Source organism: Erpetoichthys calabaricus, chromosome 12 (genome assembly GCF_900747795.2).
Source record: "Erpetoichthys calabaricus chromosome 12, fErpCal1.3, whole genome shotgun sequence".
In the NCBI taxonomy this organism is placed as follows: domain Eukaryota; kingdom Metazoa; phylum Chordata; class Cladistia; order Polypteriformes; family Polypteridae; genus Erpetoichthys; species Erpetoichthys calabaricus.
The window spans coordinates 129,665,446-129,685,023 of record NC_041405.2 but is presented as its reverse complement, the minus strand read 5'-3'; the positions used below and the strand labels follow the sequence as shown (position 1 = coordinate 129,685,023).

Here is a 19,578-nt window from a genome sequence, read left to right as displayed (position 1 = left end):
ATGCTCCTCCTAAATTTCTATCTTGTTCAAAGATAAGATATAAAACAAAGTTCTAAGTTAATCGACCTGTGTGTTCTCCTTTTTTAAAAATAAGAATCAATAGGAGAATCGATAAAGAATCGAATTGTTAAACAGAATCGAAAATGGAATCGGAATCGTGAAAATCTTATCAATTCCCATCCCTACTTACATCCCTCTTTCTTTGTGCTTCTTGTTGCCTTTTTTTGGACATTCTAGTCCTGTTGTGGAAACCAGATGCAGGGGCGCATAAATGTATGCCACACGGTTTACTGTCTTACGCCAAACACTTGCCTTTGTTCATCGGACATTTTCACCTTCTTGTGGGCAGTACATACAGACACCTAATGGATGGACGTCTTGCCACTTTATGTATTTACAGATCATTTAATGAAGGGCAATGCCTTTATAAGGGGTTATTTTAATGACTAATGTTATTATTAAACTAATTCTGCCAATTTTCATATAGTTCAGTGTTATTTGAACAAAAATATTGAGAGGGCAGGGAACAGGTTAAAGGTGTTTTCCATTAAAATTAATTGTAGTTAGGTGTTTGTGCTATCAAAATTTACTTTATGAAGGGGTTTTTGGAATGAATTAGCTTCTTAAAGCTGGGAAGCCTGCACACCTCTCTTATTAGCATCAGACCCATTGAACTAGTATATAATCATTAAGATGTCCACTCATGCTGGATGTCACTGCTCCTTACTTGGCTCATATTTTAGTGATTGTACTAAGACTCACACTCAAAAATAAGTTATTCTGAATTATTTTAAACTTGCAAGAACTTTTTTGACTGTATATATTGAGAAGATATCCTAAATTTGCTTATACTTTTGATAATTAAGTACACTTAATATCAGACACTTTCAACTTCAACTTGAATAGTTTCTAATGGACAGACTTGACTTTTATTTGGATCATTTTTCAGAAACGAATCACTGCTTTTACTCAAGTATGGCTGTTAGGTACTTCATACAACACTGGTGTAAAGTGCCTTCTGAAAAGGCAGCCGATTTATAAATGTTTACTCCTAAAACATCCTTGTGTAAACATGCTTGCAATTTTTTAAAATACTTTTTGTCCCTGTTCCTTCAAAAAATAAAATAAACACAATACCACTAAGTAGACGTAACCATTAGTTAAACTGGCTGTGTTGAAGTCACCAAGATAAAGTAGTAAAAATGTTTTCATTCATTCTCTATTTAGATATTCTCTCATTCCATGCTTCTGTTTTGTACTTCTTTTGTCTCCCATGCTATTGACATCTTTGTTTTTTTTTTCAGATTATCCTTATCCTAACTTTATCCATTTTGTAAATTTACTTATCCACTGTAGGGCGGCATGGTGGTGTAGTGCTTCCCGGGTCCTCCCTGCGTGGAGTTTGCATGTTCTCCCCATGTCTGCATGGGTTTCCTCCGGGTGCTCGAGTTTCCTCCCACAGTCCAAAGACATGCAGGTTAGGTGCATTGGTGATCTCAGATTGTCCCTAGTGTGTGCTTGGGGTGTGTGTGTGTGTGTCCTGCGGTGGTCTGGTGCCGGGATTTGTTCCTACCTTGTGCCCCGTGCTGGCTGGGATTGGCTCCAGCAGACCCCCGTGACCCTGTATTAGGATATAGCGGGTTGGACACTGACTGACTTACTTATCCACTGTATGGCCAGAGGTAGCCATCAGTTATCCTGATAGCATAAGGTGCAAAACAGAAACCAACCCTGGATCAGGAGCCTTTCTGTCACAGTTCACTCATTTTTAGGTGTGTTAGCATATAATGTGCAAAGCACCTGTTGTGATAGCCCATGTCTTCAGTCTGTTTGTCAGCATGTTTGTCACATTTTGTTAAAATGTGTCACAATTATTATACAAGGAAATTTATCAAGACAGCCGAGTTTTTGTTGAGATATCCCTAAACAGATCACTTTGTACACAGTTGTAAAATTTCAAAATTTCCCATTGAAAAGCATTGGCAAATTTGCAAACTCATCTATCATTAAATGAAGAAACATTCTGTGCGAATTCAACTCCAAATTACTGTTTGAAGTTTACACCAAATTGTATATTTAGATTATTTTCCTCCTTTACACGTCCAATAGCCATTACTGATGGCAAACAGATCCCCCATACAAGTTAATTAAGCACTAGTAGGCTATACGTGGTTAGGAAGTCATTGTCACTGACTGCCTGAGCACATGCGGAATGGCAGTCCAGTATCAGCAAGTCCAACTGGGCCTCCGGGGAAACCTCTGTATCAACAAGTTGTTTCTGCTTTCTGAAGTCTTCCCAGCAGCATGAGCGCAAGCAAAAGAGAGTGCATCAGCACCTCATTCTTACCAATGCTCTAAGTTATAACAAGTACATTAAATGATCTTCATAGCCATAAAAGTATAACATGCAATCAAGGAAAACAAAAGGTGGTTTGGCAGTGATTTATCCTGTGATGTTATGCACAAGAATAAGTAAATATTTACTCAGTATTAGCCTTACACTGAACCAACCTCACAGCACCATTATCTGCAAATTACAATGACTTTCTATTTCACTGTGGTGACAAGGACAACCCCAATTTTATAATATATTTAGAACATTATGTACACCTCCACCTCCACCCCTCAACCCTGTCTTTGAAGTAATATACCTATAATAGTCAAAATTTCAAAGGAGGAATGGTGCTTGTGTTAAATTTGAACAGCATTGTGGTGAGGACCAAAAAGCAGACAAAAACAAACGGCACAGCCAGTTTTTTGTTTCTACATCATCCACTGTGTGGAATCATGTATAATCATTAGTGAAAGTGTTTTTTATCCCATGCCATGTTCTCTCATGGATAATGATGAGATAAGGCAGCCATTAAACAAACAAAGATGGGCGTTATGTGTGGGCATACAAGTGTCCTGGTTTGGTGCTTTGAAAATCTGCTTACCCTAAAATTTACCATCAAAGTGCCATATTCCCCTGGTATCTATAATTATCAGTCACTGTGAGAAAGTCATCCTTTCTCTTCTGTTATTCCTTATCATTTTTCATAATTGAATAGCTTTGCAAGTCAAATTTCATGAAAGTTACTACAGCCAGATAAGCTCAAGCAAAGAAGAAATTAGTTAATTAATTTTTTTTTGTTTGGATTATGCTAAGTGAAAATGTAGCATGTATGTGTATATGTGTGACAGTGGTCCCTGTGATGGTCTAGTCAGCCCAGGCCTGTTTTCAGCCTTTTGCCCAATCCTGGTGAGATAGTCTTTGGTACCTGCCACCCTGACGTGCATCAAGAAGGTTCTAGAACCTACCAACTGAACTCTGTCCATTGAGTCCTTGAACACATCTGAATGTTATGCCAAGCAGACATCTTTTAACTTGTTTATGATATTCCAGTCACCCTGATAGTTTTTTGGCCAATTGGAGTGCAGCCAAACCCAACAACTGAAGGGTGTCCAAGGGCTGCAGTTTAGTAGCACTACATGCTGTATTGTGTAATCCTGAAATAGTTACTGAGTTCAGTTTTGGATATGCACAAGCCAACATGAAAGAAATGCCCAGCAGGTCTTTACTTCTTCTTCTCTTATCTCTGCAGGATGGAAGCATGCAATCTTATATATGAATGCTGTGAATCTCTTTCCTTGGCTCTCTGTGCAGATGACTCTCACTTAACAGAACTGGTTCTAAAACACAACAACTTGGGAGATGCTGGAGTGGCTCTACTGTGTGAGGGGCTAAAAAGTCCAAACTGCAAGTTAGAGAATCTGGAGTGAGTAAACACTGTGTGAATGAAAAGGTTTAAGTAAGAAAGATACATTGAATACTATAAAACATTGTGTTTAGTGCACAGATGAAAAGACTCAGGGCAGATTGTGGCATTGCTAACAGATTTGATTTGTACACATTCATTCAAGTCTTTCTCAAATCCAGTTGATTGGTGGTCAGAGACTTTGTCAGCTGAAATAGGTGCAGGGCCCCCTACAGCACTCATCCAGACTTATATGCATGGATGATTGATTCTTTTTAATTTTTATATTCCAAAATCTTGAATAGATTGTTTTTTGGATTTATGGGATTAAATCTATACATGCTTAGTAATTGTGGGGAACATTACATTACTTACATAAACATATGTTATTTAGTTACCTATCAAAAAATGTAATGCATTACAAACAGTGTGTTACTTCTGATTTACCACTTCTTCTTCTTTTGTATGAAAAACTGCACATTTCACTGGCCAGCATTTATTAGTTCCTAAGCCCATATTTGAACCTTGAGGAAACTGAACAGAAAAATGGCCAAACCTTGTGTTTTATAAGTACATTTAGCCCTTCATGCTGTATGAAGTAGGGCTTGAAGTGGGCTGTGGCAGCAGTTTTTCCATTTCTTGTCCTAGTGTACATGGTTGAGTACCGGTACCTCCAACTATGAAATTCTAGTGCTGTCTCGTAATTTTCAACAAAATTTTATTTCAATAGCCAATTTTCATGCACAGGATTTAACTCAAAGTGTTTTAGAAGAAGTCAAAGAAATAGTTACAAGACAAAAAAAAGAAAATTAGGTAAGGATAATAATAATTAACATACAAAAAATAAATAATACACACAGTACATAAGATAGATGCAGTATACAATTAATAAAAAAAGTAAAGCCCTTATATATAGAAACAGTTTTTAAGCATCTAAAGGTGAATCTGATTATAAGGTCAGATGGCAGGGTAGGACAGAGAAAATAGCAAAAAAAAAACTCAAAAATAAGCTGGAGATAAAAGCAAAATTTGCAGGGGTTCCAAGGCCAAAAGACTGCCAGCTTTCACTGGCCGTTCCATCTAACATAAATTATCAAAAATCATCCTCATTGAAACTCCAACTGAAACATCCCAAAGGTCTACGATAAAATGTTCATATCTCATTGTGATCGAAACTTAGAAACACCCTCGCTTTTCACCTCATTGCATGGAACTCACGCACTTAACCTCTTCTTCACTGGCTGTCACAAGACGGCTTGAGCACATGCGTGTGCTTGATATTACCAAATAAATGCAATGCTTTTGTGGAATGTGTAGAATAACTCGGTATGTGTGTGTGTGTGTGTGTGTGTGTGTGTGTGTGTGTATATAATTTTTTTTGTGTGTGTGTGTGTGTGTGTGTTGGGAATAAGCTTTAGTATTAGCGCAATAATGCATATGTGTTTTATTTTTGACTAACACAGGAATTTTTTACTTAATTAAAATAAGTATTGCATTACATTATTTGTTACTTTTAAAAGTAATCTGACTTTATAACACATGTTACTTTTAATGTGTTACCCAGTGATGTTTACAGGAAAAGATCAAAGAATGGCCTAATTGGTCTAATAATGGACAGTGACTTTTTTGACAACAGTGTTAGGAGATGAAGCTTACATGAAAATACTATAGTGAGACCACAATTGTTCATGCTTTTTCTAAGTATGGTATGATAATGTAAAACACTTTATATAGGTTGATTTGTTTATTCTGGACAAGGAAACATGAGCCTAGTTGACAATCACTAAACAAATATTTGGACACTTATGGCAGAGTACTCTTTATTTGTTCTCTGTGTTCTAAGTAAAGTTACCAGAACCTAAAAATGTGTCATGTGATCTGCCTGATTGTTGTGACTGTAGTGTAAGTCTGATGCATCTGTTAGTATTTGTGCACAATTGTTACTAATTGGCTATCATGGTAGCTTCACTGAGGAACAACCTGATAGACTGGGTTACATATTAAAATTAGTTTGTAGCTTATAGAGTCATTATTGCCATATGTACAGAGTACAATGAAATTCTTACTTGCATGTGCTAATCAGCATACCACACATCATAATATTTGTTCAAGATATTCATACTTTGAAGCAATGCTGATTTAATGGAAGAATCTTCCCTTTCTGTCAGTTTGCATGTTTTGTTTTCTCTTCCTTTCCTTTTGTTTCTGCAGCCTTGAGTCGTCTTGTGTGACATCTCAATGTTGCAAGTATCTCTCTTCTGCTGTATTTGCAAAACACTCTGTACTGACTGCACTGCAGCTAAGAGGCAATAATCTGGAGGATGAAGGAATGCGTCTTCTTTGTGAAGGGCTCAGAAACCCAAACTGCAAATTGCAAATACTTGAGTGAGTAAACAAAAGGGTGCATTGTGTTTCTTGGGATATTATATGTGACTTTTAAAGCATAAGAACTCCAACACAAATAGGCAAAAATAGGAGAATTTTTAAATTTTCTGCAGACATAGCTGTGCATTTTAATGTGTGCTTGTAGTTGTCAGTTTAATTTAAGCAACCTCTCTGTAGTACAGTAATAATGTAGTACAGAAAAGACTCAGAGAAACACTGTATAACTAACAGGAATATTACAGTCATTGATTTATAAAGTATATAATGTCACTGTCAGAAGAATTACAAAAGAACTTACTGATATCTATCAATATGGAAAAGGCTACGAAGCCATTTCTAAAGTAGTGGATTCCACTGAGCCACAGTGAGAATAGTAATTTTCAAATGAAAATACACTTGAAACAATAATGAATCTTCATGGCAGTGGCCAGCCTATCAAAACATTACTCAGGGGCACATTGTGAAATCATCCAGAACATCACAAAAGATACTAAAAATTCCAGAGATCAGCGGCTTCTCTTGAATCAGCAAGGGTCATGGGGATACTTTGTTGTTTTAGGAAATGAGAGATATGCCATCACTGAAGAAACCATCATTTCTGCTCTATTTCAGAGACATCATAAGGTCATCCTTTTGCAAGCTAGAGCAAAATAATATTTGATCATAGAGCAAGGCAATAATCTAAAACACTAAATCAAGTCCACATCAAAATGGCTCAAAAGAAGTCAAAGTTTTGGACTGGCCTAGTCAACATCCAGACCAAAATCTGACAGAGATATAGTACTTTGGCAGGTTCTGCAACTAGTAGTTCATGGTCAAAAACCTACCAGTGCTTGAAGTGTTTGCTTGCAGTCATTGCAGAAAAAGAAGTTGGTGGACAGTTGGTGCTGGATAACTCTGTTCATTGAGTAAACAACAAATGTTCAAAAAAGTGTTATCTTGTTCAATTAAGTACCTTATATCTGTTTTATTTATAAACCTGAAGGGTCTTCCTCCATAGGCTCGGGCCCAGAAATGACATCAGAGGGGCTGGACCCAGAAGGGTCTTCATCCATAGACTCGGACCCGGAAGTGATGTCAAAGGGGTCGGAATCAGGCTTGATGTCATCAGGACCAGGCAGGATTTCCCATGAACGGTCTGTAGAAAGCGAGAAAAAGAGTTAGTGCACTCTGCTACATCCAGGTCTGGCTCGGAATTACCCTCATTCAAGCCCTTTAGCTGCCTCCCATGCGTACGTGTGTGACAAGGAGGCCCAGACCCATCAGGTCAGGCGTTCCTGACCGAGAGGTCGTGAACCCGAGAGAGCATTGGCATTGGCGTGAAGAGAACCTTGACGATGAACAAGCGAGAATTTGTATGTCTGTAGGTCAAGAAACCACCTGGTGACCTGTGGATTCAACTCCTTGTGTAGGTCTGTAGAAAAGCGAGAAAAAGAGTCAGTGCACTCTGCTATATCCAGGTCTGGCTCGGAATAACCCTCAGTTACCCCTTTAGCTGCCTCCCAGCATGTGTGCATGTGTGTGACATATATATATATATATATATATATATATATATATATATATATATATATATATATATATATATATATATATATATATATATATATATGTGTGTGTGTGTATAAAGGGGCTTCACCTCTGACGCAGACATCCGAGGTTCGATCCCCATGAGGGGATGCAGTATGTACGACTGATGAGCCCAAATAAGGGCGAAACGTGTCGTGTACTCTTTGCATTATTTGACAGTAAACTATGTAACGTTCTATGATCTGCTTTTCACAACTGAGAGGGTGTGGCGGATGTTTGCTGACTTGCAGACAAACCAAATGCGCTACCTGGTAGGTAACCACCCATACAATCAGATCATGATTCAGACTATGAATGCTATGAATATGTGTATATGTATTTATACAGTATATATGTGTGTGTGTGTGTATATATATATAGCCACCCATGTATTTAGTTTCCTGGCTGCAAAGTCGGAAATTGTATACAGCACTGAAGTGCACAGAACTGAGGGAATAGGGAAAAGGTGGAGGCTTTTAAAGGGGAAGACAGGAAGTGAGATCAAAGGATCAAAGGGGTCGGGCTCATGAAGGTCTTCAGCCATAGGTTCGAGCCCGGACATGACATCACAGGGGCCGGAGCCGGCAAGGTTTCCTTGGCTCGGTCCCGGGAAGTGACGTCAAGAGGGCCAGGTGGAATCTCCCATGAATGGTCTACAGGAAAGGGAGAAAAAGAATCCGTACACTCTGCCACATCCCGGTATGACTCGGAACTGCCCTTACTCAAGCCCTTTAGCTGCCTCCCGTGCGCATGTGACTGTATGAATGTACAGTGCATCCGGAAAGTATTCACAGCGCATCACTTTTTCCACATTTTGTTATGTTACAGCCTTATTCCAAAATTGATTAAATTCATTTTTTTTTCCTCAGAATTCTACACACAACACCCCATAATGATAATGTGAAAAAGTTTACTTGAGGTTTTTGCAAATTTATTAAAAACAAAAAAACTGAGATATCATATGTACATAAGTATTCACAGCCTTTGCTCAATACTTTGTCGATGCACATGTACATGTGCTTTCTCGATTTTTTTATTTTTAATAAATTTGCAAAAATCTCAAGTAAACTTTTATCATGTTGTCATTATGGGGTGTTGTGTGTAGAATTCTGAGGAAAAAAATGAATTTAATCCATTTTGGAATAAGGCTGTAACATAACAAAATGTGGAAAAAGTGATGCGCTGTGAATACTTTTCGGATGCTGTGTATGTGTATGTGTATGTATGTATGTATGATTGATCCCTAGTCAGTCATCACTTTCTGGTATCCCGGAAGTGCTGTCCCCCAGGGATCAAGGACCAGCTGGGTACCCAGGGAAAAGATGTGCCACTCTCCCAGTTCCTCCTTCCTCCAAGCATCCCGGCAGGGCAGGGTTCCTGGCCATCTATCACACTACCCCTACGGGCTTCAACGGCCCGTCCCTCGAGGGCCGTCCTTCGACAGGTTGGGGCGCCGGCCTGTCCTGGGTCACATTTCCACCCTGAAAAAGATAAACACAACAAGGGCGGAGAGGCGCGTCCATGGCGTCATCCGTAAGCATGTAGAGTCCAGGGGCCTCATGTATAAACGGTGCGTACGCACAGAAATGTTGCATACTCCCGTTTCCACGCTCAAATCACGATGTATAAAACCTAAACTTGGTGTAAAGCCACGCACATTTCCACAGTAACTCATTCCTTGGCGTACGCAATTTCTCCGCTCGGTTTTGCAGACTGGCAGCACCCAGCGTCAAAGCAGTGTTACTGTTCCTACGTGGTCACCCTTTCTTTCTTAGCTCCACATTCCTGACGCGGCTTTATAAATACACTGAAACTAACTGCATATTGTTTATTAGTGTAATGCATCTGATTGTAATTAACCTGCAGCAATATAATGGTTCAGGGAATAGCCATAGTATTTCAAATACCATAACTGCTTTAGCGTTGTAACTCTCACTGCATCTTCTTCTTCTTTCAGCTGCTCCCGTTAAGGGTTGCCACAGCAGATCATCTTTTTCCATATTACTCTCACTGCACCACTTGGAGTATTTATATCACTGTATCTGAGTGGGGAATCACAGCAGCAGCTGATCGGAAAGAGAAATATCGGTATACAGCATGAAGCAGACGCTGCCTGAGCCACGGCAAAACGCTTTAGAGACTTCCCAGTACGGACTTCGCGGTTTAGAAAAGGTTTCATCCCAAGAACTCTAAACGCACTCAATCAGTCCATCAAGTGCTCCTTGTAGAACTGTTTACTTATAAGTACATTTACCTCACTGTAAACTTGCACTACAGTTATAATATTGCACAACCTGCGCCACTTTATAAAGCGTGTATTTACATATGATGACGGTATTCATTTTTAAGATGAAATGCAGTAAAATATGTTGATTATATTATACAGATAAAACTTTAACTTCATTTAAATAATCTGTATTGTTAATAATTAAACATGTGAGGACAAGGTGCCGCAGCGCTAGCTAGTTCAGGGATTGTTCCTGCATTGCGTTGTATTCTTGCGCTGACGCGACACTGGAAAGATAGACGGATAGAATAATTAAACATGTACTACGAAGATATTTCAATGTTCCTTAAAAGTTGTGAAGAATCGATGTTCTAAGCTTACAGATGGCTTCACGTCTATTACATAGCTGATTGTGTGGCGATTGGGTATTTGGAGAAAGAAAAGTAAGGACAGGAATTGGAGGTTAGTACGTTTGAAAGAGACAGTACTGCTGTGATAAATTATTTCATTGAAGGTCGCGCATGGCGCAGCAAGCCTCTTGCGTGAGATATGAACAAGCACTGCGCCACCGTATTCCCATGTTTAATAACATGCTTTCATTCCTATCATCATGAAAAAGATATCACATATACATCTCAGTATTTTAATTATTCAGAGAGCTGTAATATCACGAATGTAATGGATTATGTGTCCTGTTGGAGAAAGAGAAAGCCCGTTTAAGAAGCAGGTAGTGATTCACACACAGAGCACAAAGAAGATCAAATACAGAACAAAGCATTTAACATCCCACTTTAGTTACAATGGGATTTGAGAAACTAGTAAATTAAACGATTTTAAGATGAAGTTTATGATGTTCTACTTTAATGGCAAAATAAACTACGTGATTAAAGTGGAAATTTCGAGAATAAAGTTGACATTTCGTGCTTTTTTCCCACTGTGTGCCTATTTTTTTGTCTGTACCCTAATAAGCTTTCATATGACACTCAGACGGTGGGCTACGACTTGCCTTTTCACGGCGACTTTGATATGTGATTTCTTTTTTATTTCGGGCACTGTGCAACTTTGTGAACTTGAGCCTTCGAGTTTCTCCGACACTCTGTCACTCGATCAACTTCCTTTTGTTGATTATACCACTGTTTAAACCAACAAATAGTACGTTTTCCTTTGCCTCCACTTGGTATTCGCTGAAATTCTTATATTTTTCCCCCGTGCTTTTCCCATTGTCTTTTCTCAGAAGGCTATTTATATCGATTTGCATATTCAAAGAGGAGTAATTCTGGGAGGAGTTGGGGCGGGACAGAAGGCGCGTGCACGTGCGTTACTTTTCACGGTGATCGGGATTTATGTAGTGGAAGAACGTGAAGTTTGCATACGTACAGATTCCTGCATCTGGATTTTTCTGTGCGTACGCACATTCCCGCTTTTGTGCTTACGCCATGTTATAGTGTGAGTTCTATGCACAGCGTTATACATGAGGCCCCTGGTGGTTTATATACGAACAGCGCTCTACCTGTGACCAGTGTTATTACAAGTAAAGCACTGGTGCTTCCCTCCATGTCCCCGTGCCCTCCGGACATGGCAACAGGATGGGTTTCTGTGCTCCGCCTGGTCCCCAGCTAGGTTCGGGGCTTCCCTCTGCACCCGCAGAGGGCGGCTCTCAAAAGCAGGAGGGTGCACGGGCCCAGCCTGCCCCTTGCCAGGAGGTCCGGACCTCTGTCTCCAGTTCCTCCTTCTACTCTGGGACGCAAGGACAGTTTGGGTCTCCTTATGGGATAAAAAGAAGACCCTGCGCCGTCTGCGTCCCTGTGGACTTCAGTGAGGCTGCTTCCGCCGGCTTTTGGTGCGGTATGCTTTGGCAACCAGCACTCGCGAAATTAAGAGTAAAAAATGTATTTGGTGAAAAGACTACTCAAGTGCTGAGTAACTGTTTGAAAATAATAAATGATTTATTTTTTAGAAATGTTGTAATAAGACAGACAAAAATATAAAATAATGTGCAAATTCTGCTATTTCCAAATAATAAAATAAAAAATGAGTACAAATAAATAACATCTTTACAAAATAAAGATGTACAAATAGCAAAGTTCCAAATCTCAGTTTTCTCAAGCTTTTGAAGCCAGAACCTACAGTAGGTAACGTATGTTTGAACAGTGAAAACTACTTACAGTGACAAGATATACTGTACACTGACTGTATAATACTGTATATTCACTTTGTGGTGTAGCGGGTCCGCAGCTTCCAAAAAAAAAAAAGGCCAGTTTCAAATCCATAAAGTCTTGTCACTCTCCGTAGGCGCAATTGCACGACCGCAGGGAGTTAATGAGGTAGTTGGAGCGAGTCACACCTGCACGTGCGGGTGCGATCGTTCTCAATTGCTTCATTGGCTTTCTGCGGCGTGTGTTTAAGGCCCACGGAGACGAGAGTATATATATACGGGTCGGCACAAAAAAAAGGGGGAATCAAAGAAAAGGAGAAAAGTCTGTAGGGGACCAGCATCGTCACACACTTGCCCTCCAAATAGCACAGCTGAATGAAAATAACATTAGAACAAGGCAGTTTGTGCACGTACAACAAGTCTCACTTTACCATGACTGTCTGTGTATGTTTGGTTAAAACCCGCTTGTTCTTCACTTAGTGAAGTGATGGTTAAGCTTCAGCAGGAGTTGGCTCTCAAGGTTCTTGCAGTGAAGCTGTGACCGTTTAGCAGTGAACAGGAGCCCCGCATGACTAAAAGCCTCTCACAGGCTGCAGATGCAGGAAGTTTGTTTGTGGTCATGTGACTGCATGGCTACGTCTGATTGGTGAAACGGAGTCATGTGATTATTGTTGCTACGTCTGATTGGTGAAACAGTCATGCAGTAGATCCACTGGTGACTTCTCTCTGGCAAAAATATAGCGCATATAATGGAAGAAAAGTAATGATTCGAGTGTTGCCCAATGTAGTGGAGTAAGAGTAGCGTTTCTTCTTCACAAATGTACTCAAGTAAAAGTAAAAAGTATGGTGCAGTAAAACTACTCTTAGAAGTACAATTTTTTAAAAAAGTTACTCAAGTAAATGTAACTCGTTGCTACCCACCTTTGCTCACCTGCCGGCTCCTTGCACACCCCCGCACCGGACTCTCCCCTATGGCACGATCGGCCACTTGCCCCGCATCCACTGAAGGAGGCCTGGCTCCTTGGTGACCGGAACGAAACAATACGGGCCCACTTCGCTCAGTCGTCCTCTTTCATGTACGGTACAGGTCTCACTTACCTGTACCGCCGCGTCACTCCGACTGGAGAATTCATAGCCACATCGCTCCACCCACTCTCTCAGCGTTCTCAGAGGCGCAAGTGCCTTCTCCTCCTGCTACTGGATGGTTTCTTGGAGGCTGCGGATCACCTGCGAAAATGACTGGGCATGCTGAAGGACCTTCTCCAGTCAGCCAGCAGGGGACTCTCATACCGCTTGCCCTTACCTGCCTGCTGTGAGCCACACCCACACATTGCTACCTGTGCAGACTCAGTCAGGTTCTCTGAGGAGGGGGAAAGGTTCACCACCCCTGCTTGCATTATGCTATGTGCAGGGCCCCGCTACACACCCCCTGCCCCCTTACCTGCGTCAGACGGGACCTCCAGGCCCTTCGCCGTGGCCTGCTTCCTCGGGCCACTCCCCACGGGCTGGGACTCCAGGCGCTCCATATTAATCCAGGATCTTCTCCGCAACAGCAGGCTCCGGTCCTTCTCGGACTTTGCCCCACCGTTGGCTCTGGGAGCGACGTCCTCCGGCCTGCCAAACACCTCTGGATGGCTTCCGCCTACGAGATAGGCACCCGGAAAAACGCGATACACGCCCCAGTACAACCGTCACCTGGGTTCGGTACCTACCTCGGGAAACCTCTCATCCAGAGGCAGCTTCCATAGCCTGGCCAGTTCTTTAGGCCCACCAATCCTGTCGTTGGCAACGGGCTTCTTTGGGTTGCCTGCAGTCGTCAGGCCGCTTCTGGCCATCTTCTTGCCCATCGGGAGGTGTGGTGTCCCCAGAGTCCTAGTGCAGCCAACCACAGGACTGCTTCACTTTCCTTCGTGCAGCTCCAAAACCGCGTGCGTCTCGCCCTGCTGTTCCGGCTACTCTTACAAATTATTTACTGACGGGCCCCTGCCTTGCACCAGGCTGAGCGTCCCATCTGGGATGCCATGTAAAAGCTAGCCCAGCCACAGACAGACACGACAATGCAGTGTCCACAACACACGTTTATTCCCAACAATATTTACAATTATTTACAGTTCACAGTCCTTGGTTCTTCTGCCCGCCTCCACTCCTGTCTCACAAGCTCCATCCTTCTTCCTCCCAACTCCGGAATGGAGTGAGGCAGCCCCTTTTATCTAGCCCTGGATGTGCTCCAGGTGCCTGATGATGGACTTCTGGCAGCACTCCTCAGTGTGGCGGAAGTGCTCCCCTTGCACCCGGAAGCACTCCGGGCATAAACCATCAGGACGCCCACAGCCTGGAAGGACAGGGGTAGACAGCTTGCACAGGGCTTTGTCTCCCCCAGGGCACAAAATGGCAGCCCCCTGAACTACAGTATTGCCACAGATTCCCACAGTGCATCTTGGAAATTGGAATTTGTCAACTCGGCCCTAATATAATAATTTATATTTATTTATGTGCGAGTTTGTGTGTGTGTATGCTGTAAGCCTTTGAACATTATAACTCAAAGACTAATTATTAAGTCCAAATGAAAGTAGTTATTAGCATTGCAAAAACACATTTAAACATTTACATTAATTACAAATATGAATTGAGGAAGGAGAATATATTTTTAAATAGATGTGATTCTTCCATTTCATTTAAGTCACTGCTGAATTCTCAGCTTTATGCGTGGAAAGTCGTATGCTGAGCACTTCTGATTTTATTTGTTATAAGTGTCTATGTATATTTAAAAATAAAGTATTCCTTTCAACTGAGAGTGGCTTATTTGTTTATTACATTTTTTTGTTTTGATACTTTGAAAATAACATTCTTATTAGGTTTCAAATGATAAATTTTGCTTTTCCCTTCAAGGATGTGTATTTCAGAGCTGCTGCTTTGTTCCTCAGAGTGTTCCCACTGTTAACAGCAGCCACCTATCAAGTCTAATAGAATGCAATTGGCCAAAGTAAATGTGGGATTAGTAAATTCCCTTTCATTTCAAATGCTTGCGGCTGTAATGAAGTTTTTGATAACATCACCCCCTAATGGTGTCAGTACATATTAAGCAATAATGATGATAAAACTGTAATGAAGATCTTCTAGAACAGTGTCTGCCTACTTTATAAGTAATTTTATAAGTAACCAAATAACTATTCAGAGAAATTTTCCTTAATTATTAATTAATAATTTATAAACATGGAGCGATGACTTGGGGCCTTTAGTAATGTGATTTTTTTTTTTATCATAATGCAATATTCAAGCAAAATCTTCAATTCTCTGAGTAAAGCACATGTGCTTGTTGGGATTTAGATTTTTTTCTCCAAGACAGCTATGTAATGAATTTAGACAGGGCTTCTCTTCCACAATGCAAACACCACTCTTCCAGAGAAGTAAGACTTAGATAGACAAAAATGAACGAGCAAACTTTATTTTCCCTAGGGCTAAATTTAGTGTTTTACTGAAGCTTAAGAAATATTATAATAAACAACAACTCCCCTCAATACACACAAAAGATTACAAAAAAGAAGTGAACTTCAGACTTGGCTAAGGATAAGAGAACCGTCACAGTGAGGCATTATACAGTAAATGCATTTTGCTGTAGTTTTATATGAAGAACTCCCAGTAATGTTTCTTCACACACTATCCTCTTTAATAAAATCCCTGTGTGCGTCCAGGTGTCCATGTGTGTGTGTCTTCTGGTGAAGTGCGCATGCGCGGGGCACGGTGCGATGCACGATATTGCTGTCAGAGAAAGTTACAGGCGTTTTACAAAAGTACAAACCAGTATTACTGCGAGAGGAAATTAAAGGTACACAATATTACAGCCACATACAAGCCAGTATTACTGTCAGAGGAGATTAAAGGCATATTACCGACGCGCACGCCTGTATTACCGCCAGAGAAAATTAAAGGTATATTACGGACATACAAGCCAGCGGACGTACAAGACAGTATTACTTTCACAGAAAATTAAAGACACACAATACACGGCGGCAGCCCACGAAGAATGGTCAGCTCAGAAAGTAAACATCAACAAAAGAACGGCTGAAAGAAAGAAAAATACGACCAACAAAAAGAATGAGGTCAAAGTCCCTTGCCATTTAATATAGTCTGTTCCTCCTAATGTTTATGCACTACTGTTCTAGCGCCCGTTATTGTAACGGGCTAAATGACTAGTTGTTGAATAATTTGTTAACTAAGAGTACTCAATGATAGTGTATCAGAGAGAGGATGTGCACCATTGTTTCTACTGGCCTACAGTTTTGTCTTCATTCGCTCCTGCACTACTAACTCCAGCATGCTGAGATTGTATGTTGTTATATTCGAAGGGGCTTGTCTATCTGTACCTCTGTAATTCTTCTCTGTTCTTGTCTGTGCAGAGTAGAGTCATGTGGTCTCACTACTAAAGGATGTGAGTTTCTTTCCTTGACCTTAAGTTCAGAATACTCACAACTACAAGAGCTGGACTTGGAAAGCAATACACTGAAGGATTCAGGTGCAATTTGGTTATGTGAAGGGATCAGAAGTCCACACTGTAAATTACACAGACTGAGGTGAGTAAACTGGGTGTTTAGATGAAGATGTTTATACTTGGATAAAAGTACTAAAACCCAGAGATTTAAATCTTCATTCTATCAAAATCTGTATAACCCGATAAGACTAGAGAATCACAAGGAAAATTAAATAAGGAATTATCCATATGAGCTAGAGATGAGTGGTTTATTTAAATTACATTTGAACATTTGTTTTTCTGGCTTAGAGGTGGAGAAGAAGTAGTGGTAGTTTGGTCACATGTACAGAGAACAGTGAAATTCCTGCTTGTATATTCTACCAACATGCAGCATGTCCCCACTCTCTGGTTGTCTGTGTTATCTTACAAACAGACCTCAGTATGTGCGTCTCGGGAATTGCAGATCTGACATTGTGGTCAGCAACACAGGAGCGCCGCAGGGGACTGTACTTTCTCCGGTCCTATTCAGCCTATATACATCGGACTTCCAATATAACTCGGAGTCCTGCCACATGCAAAAGTTTGCTGACGACACTGCTATCGTGGGCTGCATCAGGAATGGGCTGGAGGAGGAGTATAGAAACCTCATCAAGGACTTTGTTAAATGGTGCGACTTAAACCACCTACAACTGAACACCAGCAAAACCAAGGAACTGGTGGTGGATTTTAGGAGACCCAGGCCCCTCATGGGCCCCATGATCATCAGAGGTGACTGTGTGCAGAGGGTGCAGACCTATAAATACCTGAGAGTGCAGCTGGACGATAAATTGGACTGGACTGCCAATACTGATTCTCTGTGCAAGAAAGGACAGAGCCGCCTGTACTTCCTTAGAAGACTGGCATCCTTCAACATCGGCAGTAAGATGCTGCAGATGTTCTATCAGATGGTTGTGGCGAGTGCCCTCTTCTACGCAGTGGTGTGCTGGGGAAGCAGCATTAAGAAGAAGGATGCCTCACGCCTGGACAAACTGGTGAGGAAGGCAGGCTCTATTGTTGGCATAGAGCTGGACGGTTTGACATCCGTAGCAGAGCAACGGGCACTCAGCAGGCTCCTATCAATTATGGAGAATCCACTACATCCATTAAACAGTGTTATCTCCAGACAGAGGAGCAGTTTCAGCGACAGACTGCTGTCACTGTCGTGCTCCACTGACAGACTGAGAAGATCATTCCTCCCCCAAACTATGCGACTGTTCAATTCCACCAGAGGGGGTAAACGTTGAACATTATTCAAGTTATTGTCTGTTTTTTACCTGCATTTTTTATTACTCTTTAATTTAATATTTTTTGCTGCTGCAGTATGTGAATTTCCCCCTGGGATTAAGAAAGTATCTATCTATCTATCTATCTATCTATCTATCTATCTATCTATCTATCTATCTATCTATCTATCTATCTATCTATCTATCTATCTATCTATCTATCTATCTATCTATCTATCTATCTATCTATCTATCTATCTATCTATCTATCTATCTATCTATCTATCTATCTATCTATCTATCTATCTATCTAGAAAGCCTAGATTTGACTCTCTGGCTCAAGAACTTAAGATGTTTTTATAACCCATAATTGTTTTAAAGCATGAAGTAACAGTGTAAACAGTATCAGGAAAATATTGTCAGTAGCTCACCTGGAAGTCACAGTGGGATGAGGTTTAAGGCAGTGCTATGCCAGAGAACAAACCGAGTCTAGAATCAAATCAAAGGCTCCACTGGCTTAAGAATAAAGCAATCAGGTTTGGTAGAAAGACATAAGATGGTGGGCCTCCCAACCTGGCAGAAAGAGTTTAAGATTTGCATAGTTAGGCTCAGAAAGCCTATAGTTTTATTGTTTTCTGTTTTTGGGTATTTTGTTTTCTCCCTGTTTTCTTTCCTTTATTTTCTTTTTTTTTTGTATTCGTTATGTTTTTTGTTTAGTGAGATGTCAAGCAAAATGACACCTAACTAAAAAGATTACAATATGCAAGCTTTCAAGGCAACTCAGGCCCCTTCTTCAGGCAAGATGTAATCATTTTTGTGGATAGCTACCACACAAATTTTATATACAGGGGTACATTATTTATTATATATATGGCACATTTTCTTTCAGATTTTAATTTCAGTTGAACGTGAAAATTTGTAATTTATCCATATGTAAACTTAGCTTTATTTTGTGTGTGTGTGACGCACATTGATAAGAGAAGAAAACAGGGGCTCTTTAGTCACTATAATATCTTTACGTTTTAGCATGCAGTAACCCGTAAGTAAGCTACCTCATTTAAGCATTGCTGTAAACTAAGCTGACATTCACAATAAGCATGAAACTGACTTATAAAGGTACCAGAAAATAAATAAGTGAATTTTATTTGTCTGAATGTTTTATAGATTTAAGAATTTCACTGTCCTCTGCAAATGCAACAGTGCTACTGCTATTTCTTCTACTCCTCCTAGATTTATGCAGCCCTTGATTGACTTTAGAGTTTGTTTTCCATCTGAGATCCTTCCAAGACTCCACTTAATACTTCATGGAGTGAAATGCCATTTTGGTGATGTGGACGGGCCTGAAGTGTTTAGGCATGTGGGATGAAACATTTACAATGTAGCAGAAGTGGATTGAACATCAATCCCATGAAACCCGCTAGACTGAAAAGACTTTATTTTAAAAATGACCTACCATTAGATTCTTTATCGTGAACTTTAAAATATTCAATAACTATGCAATAATAATACATTTTATTTCCCATGCTCAAGGCACTTAAATGACCAAGATTCATTTACAGCAAGATAAGGATTACACGCTTGCCTGTGAAACGTCTTTGCTACTGTTTACATTTCTGTAGACCCAGCTATCAGTAATATGTATGATCTTCTCTTTCTAATGATAGTGTTGCAGGATAACAAATGTTTTCCCACTACTGTTGTGTCTCATTTTGAAAGTGTTTTCTCATTTTATTAAAATCTCTAAAAGCGTCATGTACAGATAGGTCTAAAGTATA

At 40.4% G+C, this 19,578-nt stretch overlaps 1 protein-coding gene across 2 annotated transcripts in view; it reads left to right on the top strand.

The window, feature by feature from the left end:
* Positions 1-19,578, top strand: part of LOC114662608 (NACHT, LRR and PYD domains-containing protein 12-like) — a 53,091-nt gene that overhangs the window by 32,405 nt on the left and 1,108 nt on the right. The window contains exons 8-10 of one of the 2 annotated variants that reach the window (XM_051935051.1): positions 3,585-3,758; positions 5,949-6,122; positions 16,471-16,644. In XM_051935051.1, coding sequence (XP_051791011.1) covers positions 3,585-3,758; positions 5,949-6,122; positions 16,471-16,644 — 522 coding nt within the window. The remainder of the gene's footprint in view (positions 1-3,584; positions 3,759-5,948; positions 6,123-16,470; positions 16,645-19,578) is intronic. The other variant, XM_051935052.1, reaches the window with a different exon arrangement.